The sequence below is a fragment of the Frankliniella occidentalis genome, unplaced genomic scaffold (assembly GCF_000697945.3).
Source record: "Frankliniella occidentalis isolate FOCC.00 unplaced genomic scaffold, Focc_3.1 Scaffold287, whole genome shotgun sequence".
Classification (NCBI taxonomy): Eukaryota; Metazoa; Arthropoda; class Insecta; order Thysanoptera; family Thripidae; genus Frankliniella; species Frankliniella occidentalis.
In genome coordinates this window covers 186,395-202,660 of record NW_026267413.1, presented here as the reverse complement: position 1 = coordinate 202,660, position 16,266 = coordinate 186,395, and the positions used below count along the sequence as shown (strand labels likewise).

The following is a 16,266-nucleotide window of genomic DNA, read 5'->3' as shown; positions in this document are numbered from 1 at the left end:
CGTGCACATCCAGAAAGGATGCAATTTTGTTCCTAAAACTAGACAAATTGTGTGAAACTTCACACAATTTGTCCAATTAAGGGAACAAAATTGCATCCTTTCTGGATGTGCACGAAATCGTTGCAAATCTACGGACAAAATTACAGTGACATCATTCGATCATGTTCTTTAACAAATCGCGTGATACAAATCGGCAGGCCAAGCAGGCCCGGCCCCTGCCGAACGGAGTTGCCGGCGCAGCGAAGCGGAAGGGCTTATTTTTTACAGGACTAGTATGTTTTAGGGGCAGCTGTTAAGACAGTATGTATTAGGGACGTACTCAGAAGACAGTACTTATTAGAAAGGAGGGGACAATATACATTTCTAGGATTTTTACTATACATTATCTAATGGAAGCTGGCATCGACGTTTGTTAAGAAGGTTAACTCAGTTGCACAGTACCGTTTAATCAGTTTATTTTTCTAGTGTATACCTTTACTTAAATAAATGGAAGTAACACTCAAAGAGAACTGCAAACTACTACAGAACATATCGTAAATGCTCCATAAATAGAACTAATAGACGGATGTCCTAAATCGAAATTATTAGATATACGGCCCCTAAAGACCAAAAAATTATGTAACCTTCATCACGACGTGTATAACGTCACTTGAAAAAAAATGCAAAAAATGAAATTATCCTGGGAGAAAGTCACATTAGCTGACAGGGCAATGCAGCATGCAGTACTTAGAGCCACTGCACGTCGACGCCGCGCCCCTTCCAGGCCTCGTGGCAGGCCTTCTCCGCGGGACCCAGCGTGTCCTCGAGGGGGACGGGCGCGGCAGGCGCGGCAGGCGCGGCGGCAGCCCGCGGCTTCTTCTTGTTCTTCTTGCCGCCCCTCTTCTTCCGGTGCCCCTGCTGGGCCGGGCGGCTGGCGGCGGCGGCTTGCTCGTGGCGCCGCAGCTTGATGCTGCGCAGGGCGGGCGCGTCACGCAGCAGCGCCAGGTGCTCCGGGAGGAGCTGGTCGCACGCGCTCACGTCCACCTGCAGCGGGAGAGGCACTCGTAAAGAAAAAAAAACACAGAAAAAACCACAGAAAAACTCTGGTCAGTTTCATACACAGACCGTCGGTACGTTTCCTGTGGTGTATCACAGAAAAAGTACAGGAAATTCTGTACTTTTAATGTGGTTTCCACAGAAAAAGTTAAGAAGTTTTTACTGTTCTAGACTTTTCTGTGGTTTTTACTGAGTGAATGTTTCTGCACTCTCAGACCCACTGTTATTCAAGGAACGTGACGTCACATTCGTTTCAATGTAAAATGTGTCACGTTCGTTGGAATGTGCCACATTTGTTTTATCGTGACGCGGCCAAGCTTGTCGCCAATTGGAGCATCAAGTCAGCCTGAGTCACGTTCAAACGAATGCGACACAACATTTCAACGAACGTGACACGATTCATATCCAAAAGAATGTGACGTCACTCTAAATGTAAAGGGACAATTTTGACCACATATTTGGAACCGATTCGTGCACATCTAGAAAGGATGCAAATTTGTTCCTTACATTGGACAAAATTGTTTAAAGTCTCACACAATTTGTCCAGTTTTAGGAACAAAATTGCATCCTTTCTAGATGTGCACAAATCGGTTCTAAATCTACGGACAAAATTGTCCCTTTACATTTAGAATGTCCGTATTCCTGGAATAACAGTTCCCTTAATGACATTTTGTTTATGTCAAATTAACTGCTGTGTGGTGGTATTATATGGATAAATTTGTCTACGTGTAGGATCATTTACTGTGTAACTCCATCGACTTTTATTTAAAAAAAAAAAAAAAGGTTCAAAATTACACTCTAAATGTAAAAGAACAATTTTGTCCATAACGAGGGAACAGATTTACAAGTTACAAAATTGTTTCGTTAGGGAAGACAAATTTCAATTTTGTTCTATCCCCATGGACAAACTTGTTTTCTGTTTCGTGGACAAGACATTTGTCCCAGCGAGTGAACGTTTAAATCTGTCCCCTTTTTCGCAACAAATTTGTTTCCAAGGAGGGGACAATTTGTTCAAGGAACATTTTGTCCCTTCCAATGACACAATTTGTCTTTAAAATGACACGTTTTTGTCCATAGATTTCTTGTCTGCGGCTATGGACAAACATTTTGTTGCTAGTTTAAGGTACAGAAAAAAGTTCCTTTACATTTATAGTGTATAAAAGAAATTCTCCGAATTTATAACGACATTAATTGAGTGAATAGTTTTTTTTATGATAGATAAATTTTTTTTTGGTATTTGCGTCTAAACCAGTCTGTACACATATCAGTGGGACAGTGTCACTAATTAAAGTGTGAGACACGCTTGACACACTGTTTAAAATGTGGGAATGTTCCTTGGATGCAGTGAATTCCCACACTTTAAATAAGTGTGGAAGAAACTTGACCTACATTTTTAAAAGTGGGACTGTCTCAATGATCGATTTGCAGAGCAGGTAGAAACTTATATCTTTATAAAAACAAATTAGAAACATGACTATTTCAAAATCGGAGAGAAAGTACATTTAAATCAACAATTTTCAAGTTAACTCTTTTTTTCACCTATTACATTCTTGATATTAACTGCTACCACTGATGTGTAAAGTGTGTTGAGAAAAGAAATTCTTTTCGATACCGTATTGGTGAAAAGAGTTGTCAGTGGCCAATTAAAAAAATACTTTCAATACACCAGGTACACTGACAATGGGGTCAAAGAGTCATTGTTAGGATTGGTGTTTGTAATTGTAACAGTTACTACCGTCTTACGAGTGCACAAAGAAAAATCAGTACAGAATCCTGTAAATTGTTACGCATTAATTTCCAAATCACTTTTGATACACATTCTGTAAAATAACGATACAGACTTTTGTAACAGATGCAAAAATCTGTTATTGTGTACATATTTTTGGATGTGTTACAGAAGTATGTACTGTTTTTGATACAGAAATTTGTATCAAACGTGACACGCAGTAATTTTCATATTTTTTTAGAGAGTGGGAAGACATTTATCTGACCTGCTCGATATGATTCACGTTGTTTTGGAGAAGCGAGAAGAGCGTAGGTTTGTCCCAGCCTTTTCCCGCCACTACCAGCTTGCGCAGTTCGGTGCACTGAGCGGCGACGGCAGCCAGAACTCTGTTCCAGTCAGAAGCAACCTTTTTGACGACTTGGACGGGCACCTCGAGCAGAAGAGACCGCAGTGCAGCCCACGCGGCCGAGCGAGCAATCACAGCCACAGCGTCGGAGACCTGGCAAAGGTCAGCAGAATGAGAGGAAGAAGAGTCATCTTACAGTGAACGGCTGTCCACCCTTTTCCTCACGGCGATGAATTATTTTTCACAAACCGTATAACGAAGGCATTTCAACAGAAATAAAAAGTTGTAGCAGCCGACGTAAGGTTACTCTGCCAATCTTAGTGCACAAGTCAACACTTTAGAAACAACAAAAAAAGTTTGGCAGTTGTAATTGTTGAAAAAAGTGTTTTGCAAAAAAAATAATTGTTATGCAGGGGAACTTTGTGTATAAATGTTGTGCACCAGGCCCCTGAATAACGAAACGTTTTGCAGTTATAACTGCAAAACTTTGTTATGCCGTTTGAAGTGTCGACTTGTTATACACTAAGATTTGCAGTGTACTTAAGCGACAACCATCAAGTGATGGTTGGGGTAACGTAGTAACTGTTTTAGGAACGAAAATATCGTCCGGCCACTATATGATTGTAATTTTTTTAAAACCACATTATGGCTATCCCTGAAGTAACCTTAAATAAGTTGCTACAACTTTCCATTTTTCTGGATGTACATGCAAAAACAGGTAAGAGAGACTGGGGAACGTTGGGCCTCTTTTTCCCCCTCTGCCCCCCAGCCGAGGGGGACACCACTCGCGTAAACCTGTGCACAGATGAGGGTGTAATCCCTATGTAATCCTTGAGTATTGTGCTATATCCTTGTGTAATACTTGACGAAATTTTAAACCTAAACCATCACTAAATTTCATCTTGCTGTCCAAATTTAGTGGTTTGAGAGCCAGAACTTTAACAAAACCCATGTGTAATCCCTCAAAATTCACGTGTAATCCCTGTGATTACGTAATCCTGTGTACATCCTAAACCACAGTGGTGGCCCCCTCGCCCCCAGCCCTTTAACCAACCGATGCAAAAATATTTTTTGGTAATGAACTTGTAGTTTACTTTTTGTCAGGAAACCATCCGCAACCCTGCATCGTCAACGCAGGATGAATAAGAAACAAGCAGGCCCGCCCTTCCGCCAAACGGAGTTGCCAGCTCCACTTCGCTGCGCCGGCAACTCCGTTCGGCAGGGGCCCGGCCTGCTTGGCCTGCCGGCGGCGATGGTCGGGCCTTCGGCCTTCGGCCCGACCATTTCAGTCTCGCGATTTACTGAAGTGCATCATCAAATAAATAATGTGACCGGTAAATCACTTTGCATATTTGAGTACAAATAAAGCGTCCTGTGGGGGGCCTGCGGCCCTAGGAATTTGCTCCTTGGACATGACAAAAGACTGTAACGGGGCAACACCGTGACTACACCCCACCCTTCTGCTTTGATTACAAAAAATTAACCCACGCAGTTTCTAGATTGTATATTGTTTGTCAAACAGTCTTAAAACTTGACTTTTTGCCATTGTTTTCAATATATCCACCTCTAAGGCCAAAACAGTGAAAGATACGGCAAATCCGAGGCTAGTTCTTGATTCAGAATGTGCTGTTTTGGGGGGGTACTTCCTCTGACATTTTACGATTGGACGCCTCCCTGTACGTCTTTATGTGCAACGTGGTCATTTTCGCCGTATTTTCGTCGAAAAAGCACTGTAGCGCCCAAACGGTGCAAGATAGAGTCAAACGGACAAAATTTTCGCCCAAGGGGCTCTACTTTCACGAGTTACCCCTTAGAAAACCATACCAAAAAAATTTTTTTCCTACTCTTTGGACCAACCCGTATTTCTTTGTTACCCCCTTTCAACCCCTTAGGGATGGTTGCCAGGATTTGCACCAGGCGTTTCGTTGTCCAGGAGTGACCCCTAAGATACCCTGAAATTTGTAGACCTCTAGCTCATCTCCTTCCTCTTACACGGACGGCGGACAGACAGACAGACAGACAGACACGAGAGCGGTTGCATAAGCCCGCTTTAATGCTTTTTTAAAAGCAGAAGGGCGGGCTAAAAACCCAGATAATAAAGCATTCCGGTAAAGCTGAAATGCAGAGGAATGCGAGGAAGAAGAAAACGGAAATCGCTATGCCTTAGCATGTTGACTTCCGCTTTCTTGTTCCCTGCATTCTTCTGCATTTCAGCTTTACCGGAATGCTTTATTGCACCAGGGTATGGCAACTCTCTAGGGATGAGCCGATCCTTTATCCTTTGACCACGCCAAAATAGGGGTAGGGCACACCCTAAGATTTCTCAGAGGATTTGTCTATCAGGACGATCCAGTGGTCTAAAAACAACGGTATATGATGTATATTTTTTTAGTTTCTTGCAAGAATGAGACGCACGCAAGTAGAAGCCGTTTGTCCGAAATCGACGGAATAAATAAAACCATCTTACGCACGGCCCCGGGCCGTGGCGTGTCCGGTCGCCCGGTTGGCAGCGGTTGGCAGAGAAATTGAAGAGTGGACCAATGCGCCCCATGGTCCTATGTGCCCCACTCTCCCCTACACAGCTTGTCAGTAAGCAGGCACTAGTTTACTGGGTGTTGGCTTACCACTGACTTCTTAGGTTCCACAAAGAGAAGAGTAACTTGTTCTAATGTTTTTAAGTTCTCGGTCACGTCGACGTGCTCCACCTACGAACATAGAAAGAAAACAGCAGTGAATATTTTAGGCGTTTTTTTAGGTGTTTATCTAATAGTTGAACACTTCCAAGTGTTTCAGAGTCGAACACTTGGTTTAACAGTGTGCCAATATCAACACGGAAAAAATGACTTCGTTGTGAGGATCAATTATGTTTGATAAGCTTAATTCGATTGCTGGAATCGAGAATCTGATACTCACAGGCAGGAGTTGGTTGCCACGACCGGACACTTGCACGAAAAGAACAAACTCCAGCTTGGTTCTCTTCGTACAAGTGTCTGGTGGAGACAACCAACTCCTGCTTGTAGTATCGGATTCTCGATTCGAGCAATCGAATTTAGCCTACCAAACAGATCCCCACAACAAAGCCTTTTATTTCCGTGAAGCGCCCAGAGGAAAAGAGTGCTATTTTCTGGCACCCTTTTCCCTGGGGTGCTAACCAGCTAACAGTGGAGTCAGACGAGCGAAGGCGGCAGTGGAGGCTCAGTTGAGCTGTCGAGACCAGTAGTTTTCGCAAACTTCATTTTTTTTCCTCAGCTCAATTTGAATTTCACTGACTCCTAGTGACCGATTTTTTCCCCTAACTTTTCCTTGACTTCACTGACCGGTATGAACCCTGACATTGTCAGGCCGTTAGGAACCGGAACATTGTATACTACACAAACTCAGTAGTATCATCTTATTTCACGTCACGTTCACGAAAGTTACTTTTTTAATTCGTAGTTATGAACAAATTGATGAAATATGCATATAATTTGTAGATAGTGTTAATTAAAAAGACGCAACAAAAGCAGGTGCACAGAATCCATAGGATAGGTTTTAAAAAAAAGTCATGCAAAAGACAGAAGAGTAAAGTAACAAAAGGCACTGAGAGGGAGGGAAGAAAAGAAAGAAACAAATCATACATATTTCATGCACAGAAAAAAAAGATTAGTCCTCTGAACTAAAAAATTGGCTAATTTTGCGATAGTCAAGAAATTAGCCGGGGCACCTAATAACTAGTTGTGAGGGACAAAAGTTACATGCTACAGCAAACCTTAATATCAAAGTTGTGCGCGCGAGCCAGATTCTGGCAGTTTTGTGAGAGCCAGCACGAGCCAGGTGCCTTCTGCAATCTCCGGGTCCCTTCGAGATCGCACAACTCTGGAAGGGACCCGTAGATTGCCGAAGGTGCCAGGCTCCCGCGAGCCAGATTCTGGCTCGCACAAAACTGCGCGAGCCAGCGCGAGCCAGAATCTGGCTCGCGCGCACACTCTGCTGAATATACATACGCGTGAGCTGCCACCGTGAACCGGTATGGTACATTAAGGTAATTAGGTTCCGCGCCGCGGCTTTCTTGACTATCCCAAGATTAGCCAATGAGTTAGTTGTAACGACTTATCTATTTTTTCCGTGTGTCAATGGATTGGGGTTACTCGTAACCCTTTCAGCTTGAGAGAAGGGCTTTCAGTTATGTTTTCCGAAGCAAAGACAGTTATTTGGAACTAGACGATACGAAATTTACTCACCTTGAGGTAAATCTCCCGTAAATTGGGCAGCTCAGCAAAAAGGTCCAGTATGGGCAGTCTGTAAGTCGTCTCTCCAAAGCAGGCCATCTTAAGGCCGGTGATAATATCAGCTTTGTAATGCAGGATATCCGATAACATAGCTTCCTTTTCTTCCTCACGATCACCTCCGCAAATGTCCTCATACTCATGGTCCTTTAAACATACGAAAAGACAACTAGAACTATTTCATTCAAAATATTAACACTCTCAAAAAGTTAAGCCAGCAATTAATTTGTTTCGTTGGTACGATATTTCAAAAAAAAAAAAAAAAAAGTTAATAATTCTTGGCAACAGTGAAACGAACCGCAAGGGGTTTTTGGGTGTAGAATCATCGTGTACATTAAATCGAGTGCTCCAATTCAAACTCTTTCAACTGCTCCAGTTTAAATTGCTCCACTTTAAATTGTTGCACTTTAGATGACCCCACTTTAAATTGCTCTAGTTCAAATTGCTTCCGTTTAATTACTCCCGTTTAAATTGTACCACTTTCATTTACTCCACTTTAAATTGGTAGTTAAAATTGCACTTGTTCAAAATCCGCACCCTCATTTCCTTACTGACCTGCCGACGTAAGTTACTGGGAATTCTGTGCAAAAATAAGGTATGGACAAATTAACTGTAATATGGATAAGAAAAGTCCATGTTACGGATAAAATTAACAGTAATATAGACACCCGTAGATTCGTAAGGGATAAAGATATATTTCGTTTTTCACCGAACCTTACGGATATGTGTATGTTTGTCTCACGGATAATTTTATCCTATATGGACTTTTCTTATCCATTTCAGAGTTTAATTGTCCTTACCTTACTTCTGCACAAAATTCTCTGTAACTTATGGCTGGAGGTCCCTAAGGAAATGAGAGGGAGCTTGTTGAAGTTCGACGTTCAAATTCCCCTTGTTTATATATATTCGCCGACAAATTGCCCGTATTAATTCCCAGTTTTAATTCTTCATGGTTGCCACAAAATTTTCATTTCCATTTTCGCTGAGTTTTCCCTGATTTCCAGACCATTTCTCCCCAAATTTCCCTGAGTTTTAAGCACCGTTCCAGGGGTAAACAAACAACTCCCGATGCCGAGCACCACGGCCCTATGGTAGAAAAACCGCGAAGACCGCGAGCGCGAAAAATTTTGGGTCAAAACAACCAACTTGGACGTCAAAATGTGGGTTTGACCTACTTAGTAAATAGATAGCAGTTTGAGGACCGATCAGAACAAATTTCCCTGACTTTTTTTCATTTTCCCTGAGTTTACCCTGATTTCCCTGACAGTTTATTTCCCTGAGTTTTCCAGGTTTTCAAGGTTTTCCAGAGTTGTGGCAACCATATTCTTCTAGTGGACGTCCATGTCGCTGGGAGCGTTTCCCCCACATGACGCTCAACCCGTCCCGCCCACAACGGCTGTTACTGTAATGTTGCGATTGGTAAAAACGACCCAAGAGGTTCGGATTAAAAAAAAGAAAAAAGAAACGTTTTGCCGGCTTGGATTGCAAATTATTTCGTTGTGGCGTGGTGCTGGTTGGCGGCTGGTCCGTCATGGAGGCTCTGTTAAGGCGGAACGGTTGGGCTTCAGCAGATGCAGTGCGGCTCAAGTCTGACCCTACACTCGAATGTAAAAAAAACAATTTTGTCCATAACGAGGGAACGGATTTACACGCATCCAACGACAGACAAAATTGTTTCGTTAGAGAGGACAAGTTTCAATATTGTTCTCTCATCCTGCACAAATTTGTTTCCTGATTCGTGGACAACACATTTCTCCCAGCGAGTGGACGTTTAAATTTGTTACTTGTTCGCAACAAATTTCTTACAAAGGTAGCAGACAATTTTTACAAGGAACATGTTGTCCTTTCGAATGACACAATATGTCAACACTCTAAATGTAAAGGAACTTTTTTTTGTACCTTAAACAAGCAACAAAATGTTTGTCCATAGCCGCAGACAAGAGATCTATGGACAAAAACGTGTCATTTTAAAGACGAATTGTGTCATTGGAAGGGACAAAATGTTCCTTGAACAAATTGTCCCCTCCTTGGAAACTAATTTGTTGCGAAAAAAAGGGGACGGATTTAAACGTCCACTCGCACTGGAAATCCTAGAGCGAGGATTCTCGCCCTCTGGAGGGCGAGAATTTGCACCAAATTTTCTCGCCCTCTAGAGGGCGAGGTTTGATTTCCTCGCTCGATTAGAGCAATAGATTCAGAAATGTCGCTCTATGCACTGTTAAAAATAACTGGCACCTGACGACATACTGCCTGATTGACACTCCTGTAATGTAACAGAAATGTTGTTTTCATTTGAACACTCACGAAACTTGTGACATTAGGCCCATAGTGGCCCACAACAAAAACTACTACGTACTACTTTGCTGTACATTTACAAGAAAGGAGAAGTTAATTTTGTTAGCAGCACATTTCGTTCCAAAACAGGACACTCGTCTTATTACAACTTTTTTTTTACAGGAGCAAAACAAAGTAACTGCTTTTGGTCGGAAACTTTGTTTCCGAGATTTTCATTAACGCTGCTTTTTTACAGTAAGGCCTGTAAAAATACAGTATGTGCTGCTAACAAAATTAATCACATTTTTGCTGTAAATTTACAGCAATTTTTTTAACAGTGTGTGGGTGATAATTGGAAAACCTCGCTCCTGGAAAAAAACTCTCGCTCTTTTAAGGTCACAAATCTCACTCCAGGATTACAGTGACAAATCCCTGGTACACTTTGTTGAGACTGCGGTTGTGTAAGTTCCACAAGTCCCCAGCAGGGGCTAGTAAACCTTACTTTTCAAAAATGACAAGTGCGTACACTCATCGCCTCCGAATCAGGAAATTGTCTTGGCATAGCGTCCAGACTATGGCTCTGTTAGCATGGTGATTCATCAGCGAGAGCTAACTTTCTACTCAAGTGTCACTTTAATACCATTTAAAATACAGCTTTAAATGTGCACTTCTTCACCCCTTGGTGGACACTTCTGTGGCACTCTAGTGCCGCTTAATATTCACCGCTTCATTACTCCTTGGGAACCACTCTAAAGTATCCTCAGTGCCACCTTCAAAAATAGAACCTTCATTGCCATTTGTATGACACTTAAATGCCACTTGGGCTCTTTGACACTTTGGTGCCACTTACTTGCCCCTTAATTGCCACTTTGTCTCTTAATTTTTTTACCAGGGATGTCTTATCCACGAAACAGGAAACAAGTTTGTCCATGAGGATAGAACAAAATTGAAATTTGTACTCTCTAACGAAACAATTTTTTAACATGTAAATCCGTTCCCTCGTTATGGACAAAATTGTTCTTTTACATTTAGAGTGTATAAAATGACACGTTATTGTCCATAGATCTCTTGTCTGCGGCTACGGACAAACATTTTGTTGCTAATTAAGGTACAAAAAAGTTCCTTTACATTTAGGGTGTTTACACTGTAAATCTGGGGTGTCCAGCAACTGTGCGCTCTAAGTTGCACGACCCAGGTTTCTGTGCAACTTCAGAGCGCACAGTTACTGGACACCTTGTGTTTTGCCACCCTACCCTGCAGACGGGCCCCGGCAAGGGGTGTCTAATCACAGGACACCGTACCGAGGCAGTGCCTAGACCCTTTGCAGGGAAAGGGTGGCAAAAACACAAGGTGTCCAGTAACTGTGCGCTCTAAGTTGCACAGAAACCTGGGTCGTGCAACTTAGAGCGCACAGTTGCTGGACATCCCAGATTTACAGTGTAGACACTATAGTGTGTGTGGTATACCGTCATACCAAGAGGAAACACTCGCAGCCTAGCCTAGCCACTCACACCACTCCAGGAGTGCAAGTATAGTTTCGCGGCAAAATGGCTCATTTTCTGTAGCACAGGTTTGAGGTTTCAAATGTTTTCTCTATCCGCAGATGAACAAACCCGTAACCCGTTAAGAACACCAGGTAATTCGGACGCGATTTGGGAAAAAGTCTAAAAATGGTGTTTGTGGCTACGACTGCGTTGAGGTCATTTAGTTCACCCGCAAGACACCCCTTTCTGTCGTATAATCAAGAACACGGGGGTTGATTTCTGAAATTTTTCGAATTTTCTCCGTCGGATACCCGGTGTTTCTTCACCTGTTAGAATCTCGGTTAGAATAGAGTGTTCACTCTAAATGTCAAGGGACAATTTTGTCCGTAGATTTGCAACGATTTCGTGCACATCCAGAAAGGATGCAATTTTGTTCCCTTAATTGGACAAATTGTGTGAAGTTTCACACAATTTGTCTAGTTTTAGGAACAAAATTGCATCCTTTCTGGATGTGCACGAAATCGTTGCAAATCTACGGACAAAATTGTCCCTTGACATTTAGAGTGTTGGTTCGAATTCACAATGTACATTAAGTCCATAGACTACACTGTAAGTGGATTTGTGATAATTTCAACACAAAACTTTGCCATAACTCATGTTTTGCGATTCCAAAGAAGTATCGCTCTTTGGGACATTAACTTCTTATCGCCAAAAACTTTGCGATAATTTGTGTAGGGGGAGATTATTACCAAATAAAATATGAAAATCTTTTATCGCATGAATTAGAGTGCACAGGCTGGAGATTTAATACAAATAAGGGAGTAACAGCTCCTCCACCTGTACACTAATCCTTGCCATAAAAAGTTATCATACCCAAAAAAGCGATACTTCAGGGGAATCGCAAAATACGAGTTATCGCATCATTTGTGTTAAAGTTATCGCACACACTAAGAGTAGCACTCCATAAAAGTGGGTACGGAACGCCGTTACACTCTAAATGTCAAGGGACAATTTTGTCCGTAGATTTGCAACGATTTCGTGCACATCCAGAAAGGATGCAATTTTGTTCCTAAAACATGGTTGCCACAAAATTTTCATTTCCATTTTCCCTGAGTTTTCCCTGATTTCCAGACCATTTCTCCCCAAATTTCCCTGAGTTTTAAGCACCGTTCCTGGTGAAGTACTGGGACAAACAAATACCCCTAACTGGTAATACAAGACCGCGAGCGAAGCGAGCGCGAAAATTTTTGGGACAAAACACCCTACTGGGACGTCAAAATGTGTATTTGATCTACACAGCGAATAGACTGCAGTTTGGGGACCAGTCACACCAAATTTCCCTGACTTTTTTTCATTTTCCCTGAGTTTTCCCTGATTTCCCTGAGAGTTTTTTATTTCCCTGAGTTTTCCAGGTTTTCAAGGTTTTCCAGAGTTGTGGCAACCATGTAAAACTAGACAAATTGTGTGAGGCTTCACACAATTTTGTCCAATTAACGGAACAAAATTGCATCCTTTCTGGATGTGCACGAAGTCGTTGCAAATCTACGGACAAAATTGTCCCTTGACATTTAGAGTGTACAGGCACCGTTATCCAAAGCTGATATTTTACAGTGTATGGACTTTGTTTTGTCTCTAGATCCAGTTACGAATCCTTTGTTACCAATGGCGCTGTCAACAATTTTGTTGACAACTGTGGACGAATTTGTGGACACGCTGGACGCAAAATAGCCTTATGGGCAAATTTGTGGACAGATCAGACACAATTTTGAGGACACCGTGGTTGAATTTCTGTGCACTACAAATCTATCGACAATTCGGTAGTGTGTAAATTTGCCTACAATTTGTCTATAATTATGGATAATTAGTCTATAATTATGGACATGGACAATTTGTCTATAATTATGGACAATTTGTAAATAATAATGGACATGGACGATTTGTCTATAATTATGGACAATTTTGTTACCAAGTTACACATGCACAAAAACGTGGACAATCTGTCCACAAAATCCATAGACTTTTAGTGTGGAGATCCTGTATAAGTGTATAAGCGTGTAACCAGTAAGGGTCCCTTTGCCACTTACCGTTATGCTGCTGTCGTGGAGGGGAAGCATTGCGTAGAGGAACTGCTGGCGGAACCAATAGATAGACAAACCGAGCTCGATCTCCTTCAGGGCCGGAAAAGCAGGACGCTTGGGGCTCCTCAAGTCTTCGGTTGGTTTAAACTCGCCGCGGTACGTGTCGAAGTACAAATTCGGGGCACAGTAGTAGATCTGCAGGCGCTCCAGGTGAGGCATTCGAGAAAGCACCTGAGAAAAAGCATTTGCAAGGTGAGAGACACACCCAGACCACACCGAGTTGTCAGTTGTCTGTTGTCTGTCAAAGAAAGTGTCAGATAAGACCGGAAAAGTGTAATCCTTTCTCGGTGGCTTTAATCCGAACACACTAAAGTCCAATAGACTTTTTTTTTGTCCGCAGCAAGACGCATTTTAACCACATCTTGACAGGATGCATTTTAACATCATACAAATGACAAATTTGCATTTTATCGGTGGACAAAAATAAAAATTGTCCATGAATATGACGCAAACTTGTCATTTGCAGGATGTCAAAATGCACCCTGTCAAGATGTGCTTAAAAATACATCTTGCTGTCGACAAAAAAAGTCCATTCCAATTTAGTGTGTATGCTGTTCCGTTAGCGTGACCCATAATTCAAATGCTGATCTCACTGAATATTATCCTCGCAAATTTACAACATTTTTGGTAATTACGATTTACAAAACTATGTTGTAAATTTACAAAAACCCATTTTTGCTTGTTGATCGATTTCGACATAAAAACGAACATTTTCTTTCATGTTTTTTTTTCTTACATGTTTCATTTCACGGAATTTAAGTCACTATGATCATGATACACATGATATTATTGACATCCGACCCTTTGATTGACACCATAAAAATGAACGCACTGTAAAATGCTTGCAAACTATGTGTTTGTATTGCAAACAATTTTCTTTTTCAGCTTGCAAAGAATTTTGAAGCGTTATATTTCAAACTTAAATTGTTTGCAAGCTTGCAAACTATTCCTTTGCAATGCGAACAAATAGTTTGGACAGCTTGCAAAGAATTTCTCTGCAATACGAAATACTTCTTTTCAATACAATGATAAAAATTCTATGTAACGTTGCAAAGAATTTAGATTGCAAGCATTTAACAGTGTGTCTTCACTGTAAAATAAAGTGTTGAACTGGCGTGCACATCCGGTTTAACACTACGTTGCACATGTGCACTTCATGTGTTGACTGAAAAGAGTGTTTAATGGTAAATTTGATGACCCAAAAGTGTTTAACTCGAAAGGTTGATCATGTAGCTTTGAACACTTTAAAATGTTGAAACTTACTTAGAATTGTGCAGCACAGCGTTTTACACTTTAATTTGCAGTGTTCATGACGTATAATCTTGAAAGGCTCAAGTACTCTCAAAGTATACACTACCAAGTGCAACAACGTTTTTTCTCTGTTTCCTTAAGAAATTAAGAGCTAAACCATTGCTTTCATTCTTTTCTACGTCGACCTGTTATCATTTAAAACTGTTTTGTCTCTCCCGAACAATTAAAAAAATGGTCCTTTAAAACATGACCAGCCATCTCATGAACCGTGCAAGCTACTGTAACAAACTAGTCTCATTATGAATAAAGATGGCAAAATTAAAATTCGTTACTTTTTGTCAGGGGTCCGTAACTTAACGCATTAGCGTTATGCGTTAGTTATATGAATTAACGTGTAACGCATTAGCGTTATGCGTTAGTGAAATGACGTGACGTTTAACAATTTGCAATAAAAGTTAAAGTTATGGGTCGTCAAAAATTCTGGTGCTAGTTGGAGCTTGTTCCGGCATTTTGAGTCTAGCTCTTAACGTTTCATTGTATGGTCACAAGTTATAAGTTACAAATTTAACGGATAACGTGCCGCTAAAGGGGAGTTTCATGTTAAGTTACGGACCCCTCCTTTTTGTCCCATTACTGCTAGGGACAAATGCATGTTTTATTGTTTTGTTCCACATCTCCATTCAAATGTTCTGTATCTCTTACTTATTGTGTTTAATAAAAGTTCCTTCCCGTTAAGTGTGTGCACCCCAAGGCAGCAGACCTTTAGAACAGTCCACTTCTTGTCCTTCCTGTTGGGCTGTACGAGAAGGCGGCTCGTCAGGTGCACGCTGCGCAGACTGTCGGAGTACTTCTTCAGCAGGCGCACCAAGCGGTCACTGCCGTCCAAGGAGTGTGCCCAGTCCGCATCTAACAATTCCAGTTCCAAGACGTCGCTCGTACCCGCCTCCAAAGCCTTGGGAGAAAAATCACAATCTTTAATAGGGACGGTAAAATACTGGTATTTTAATTCTAGGGCTCAGGACAAATAAAATACCGGTTTAATACGGTATTTTTCGGTATGTTTGATATTTTTGATTCTTAATTTTGAAGATTTAGGAGAAGAGTCCAAAAAAATTGTAACACTAACGCGTTCATCCAGCGAGTGTACGTTTAAATCCGTCTCCTTTTCCGCAACAAATTTGTTTCCAAGGAGAGGACAATTTAATTTGTTTAAGGAACATTTTTGTCCCTTCTAATGACACAATTTGTCTTTAAAATGGCACATTTTTGTCCATAGATCTTTTGTCTGCGGCTATTGACAAACATTTTGTTGCTAGTTTAAGGTACAAAATGTTTGTCAATAGCCGCAGACAAGAGATCTATGGAAAAAAGTGTGCCATTTTAAAGACAACCCGGGTGGAAGGATCTGCATTTTGGAATATAGCGATTCACTACACTCGGACCAAATTTGCCTCTGCAATGTAAATGTACATTGACTACTTTCTGATTGCGGATAATGTAAATTTTGTATTGTAGCTAGTATCTAGTTAAAATCTATCCTTTGACTAGATTCAAAATGCATATGGGTGATATAGTAAACATGTAGTTTAACTATAGTAATCTGTTGTAAAACTACAAATTTTTTGTAGTTTTACAACAGTTGGACTATAGTTTTTTCGCGGGTTGCACAGTTTTACTGCAGTTCGGCGGGTTAGTTTCGAACTACACTTTGAACAACAGTTGGGAAGTACAAACAAAACCTACAGTT

General features: G+C 41.3%; 1 protein-coding gene across 1 annotated transcript in view; it reads right to left on the bottom strand.

Moving 5' to 3' along the window:
- Nucleotides 1–430: 430 nt before the first annotated feature.
- Nucleotides 431–16,266, bottom strand: part of LOC113215499 (uncharacterized) — a gene marked incomplete in the record, with an annotated part of 41,312 nt that continues 25,476 nt past the window's right edge. Inside the window, 6 exon segments of the mRNA XM_052273606.1 lie at nt 431–1,023; nt 3,027–3,260; nt 5,732–5,812; nt 7,328–7,519; nt 13,215–13,439; nt 15,280–15,471. Coding sequence (XP_052129566.1) covers nt 727–1,023; nt 3,027–3,260; nt 5,732–5,812; nt 7,328–7,519; nt 13,215–13,439; nt 15,280–15,471 — 1,221 coding nt within the window.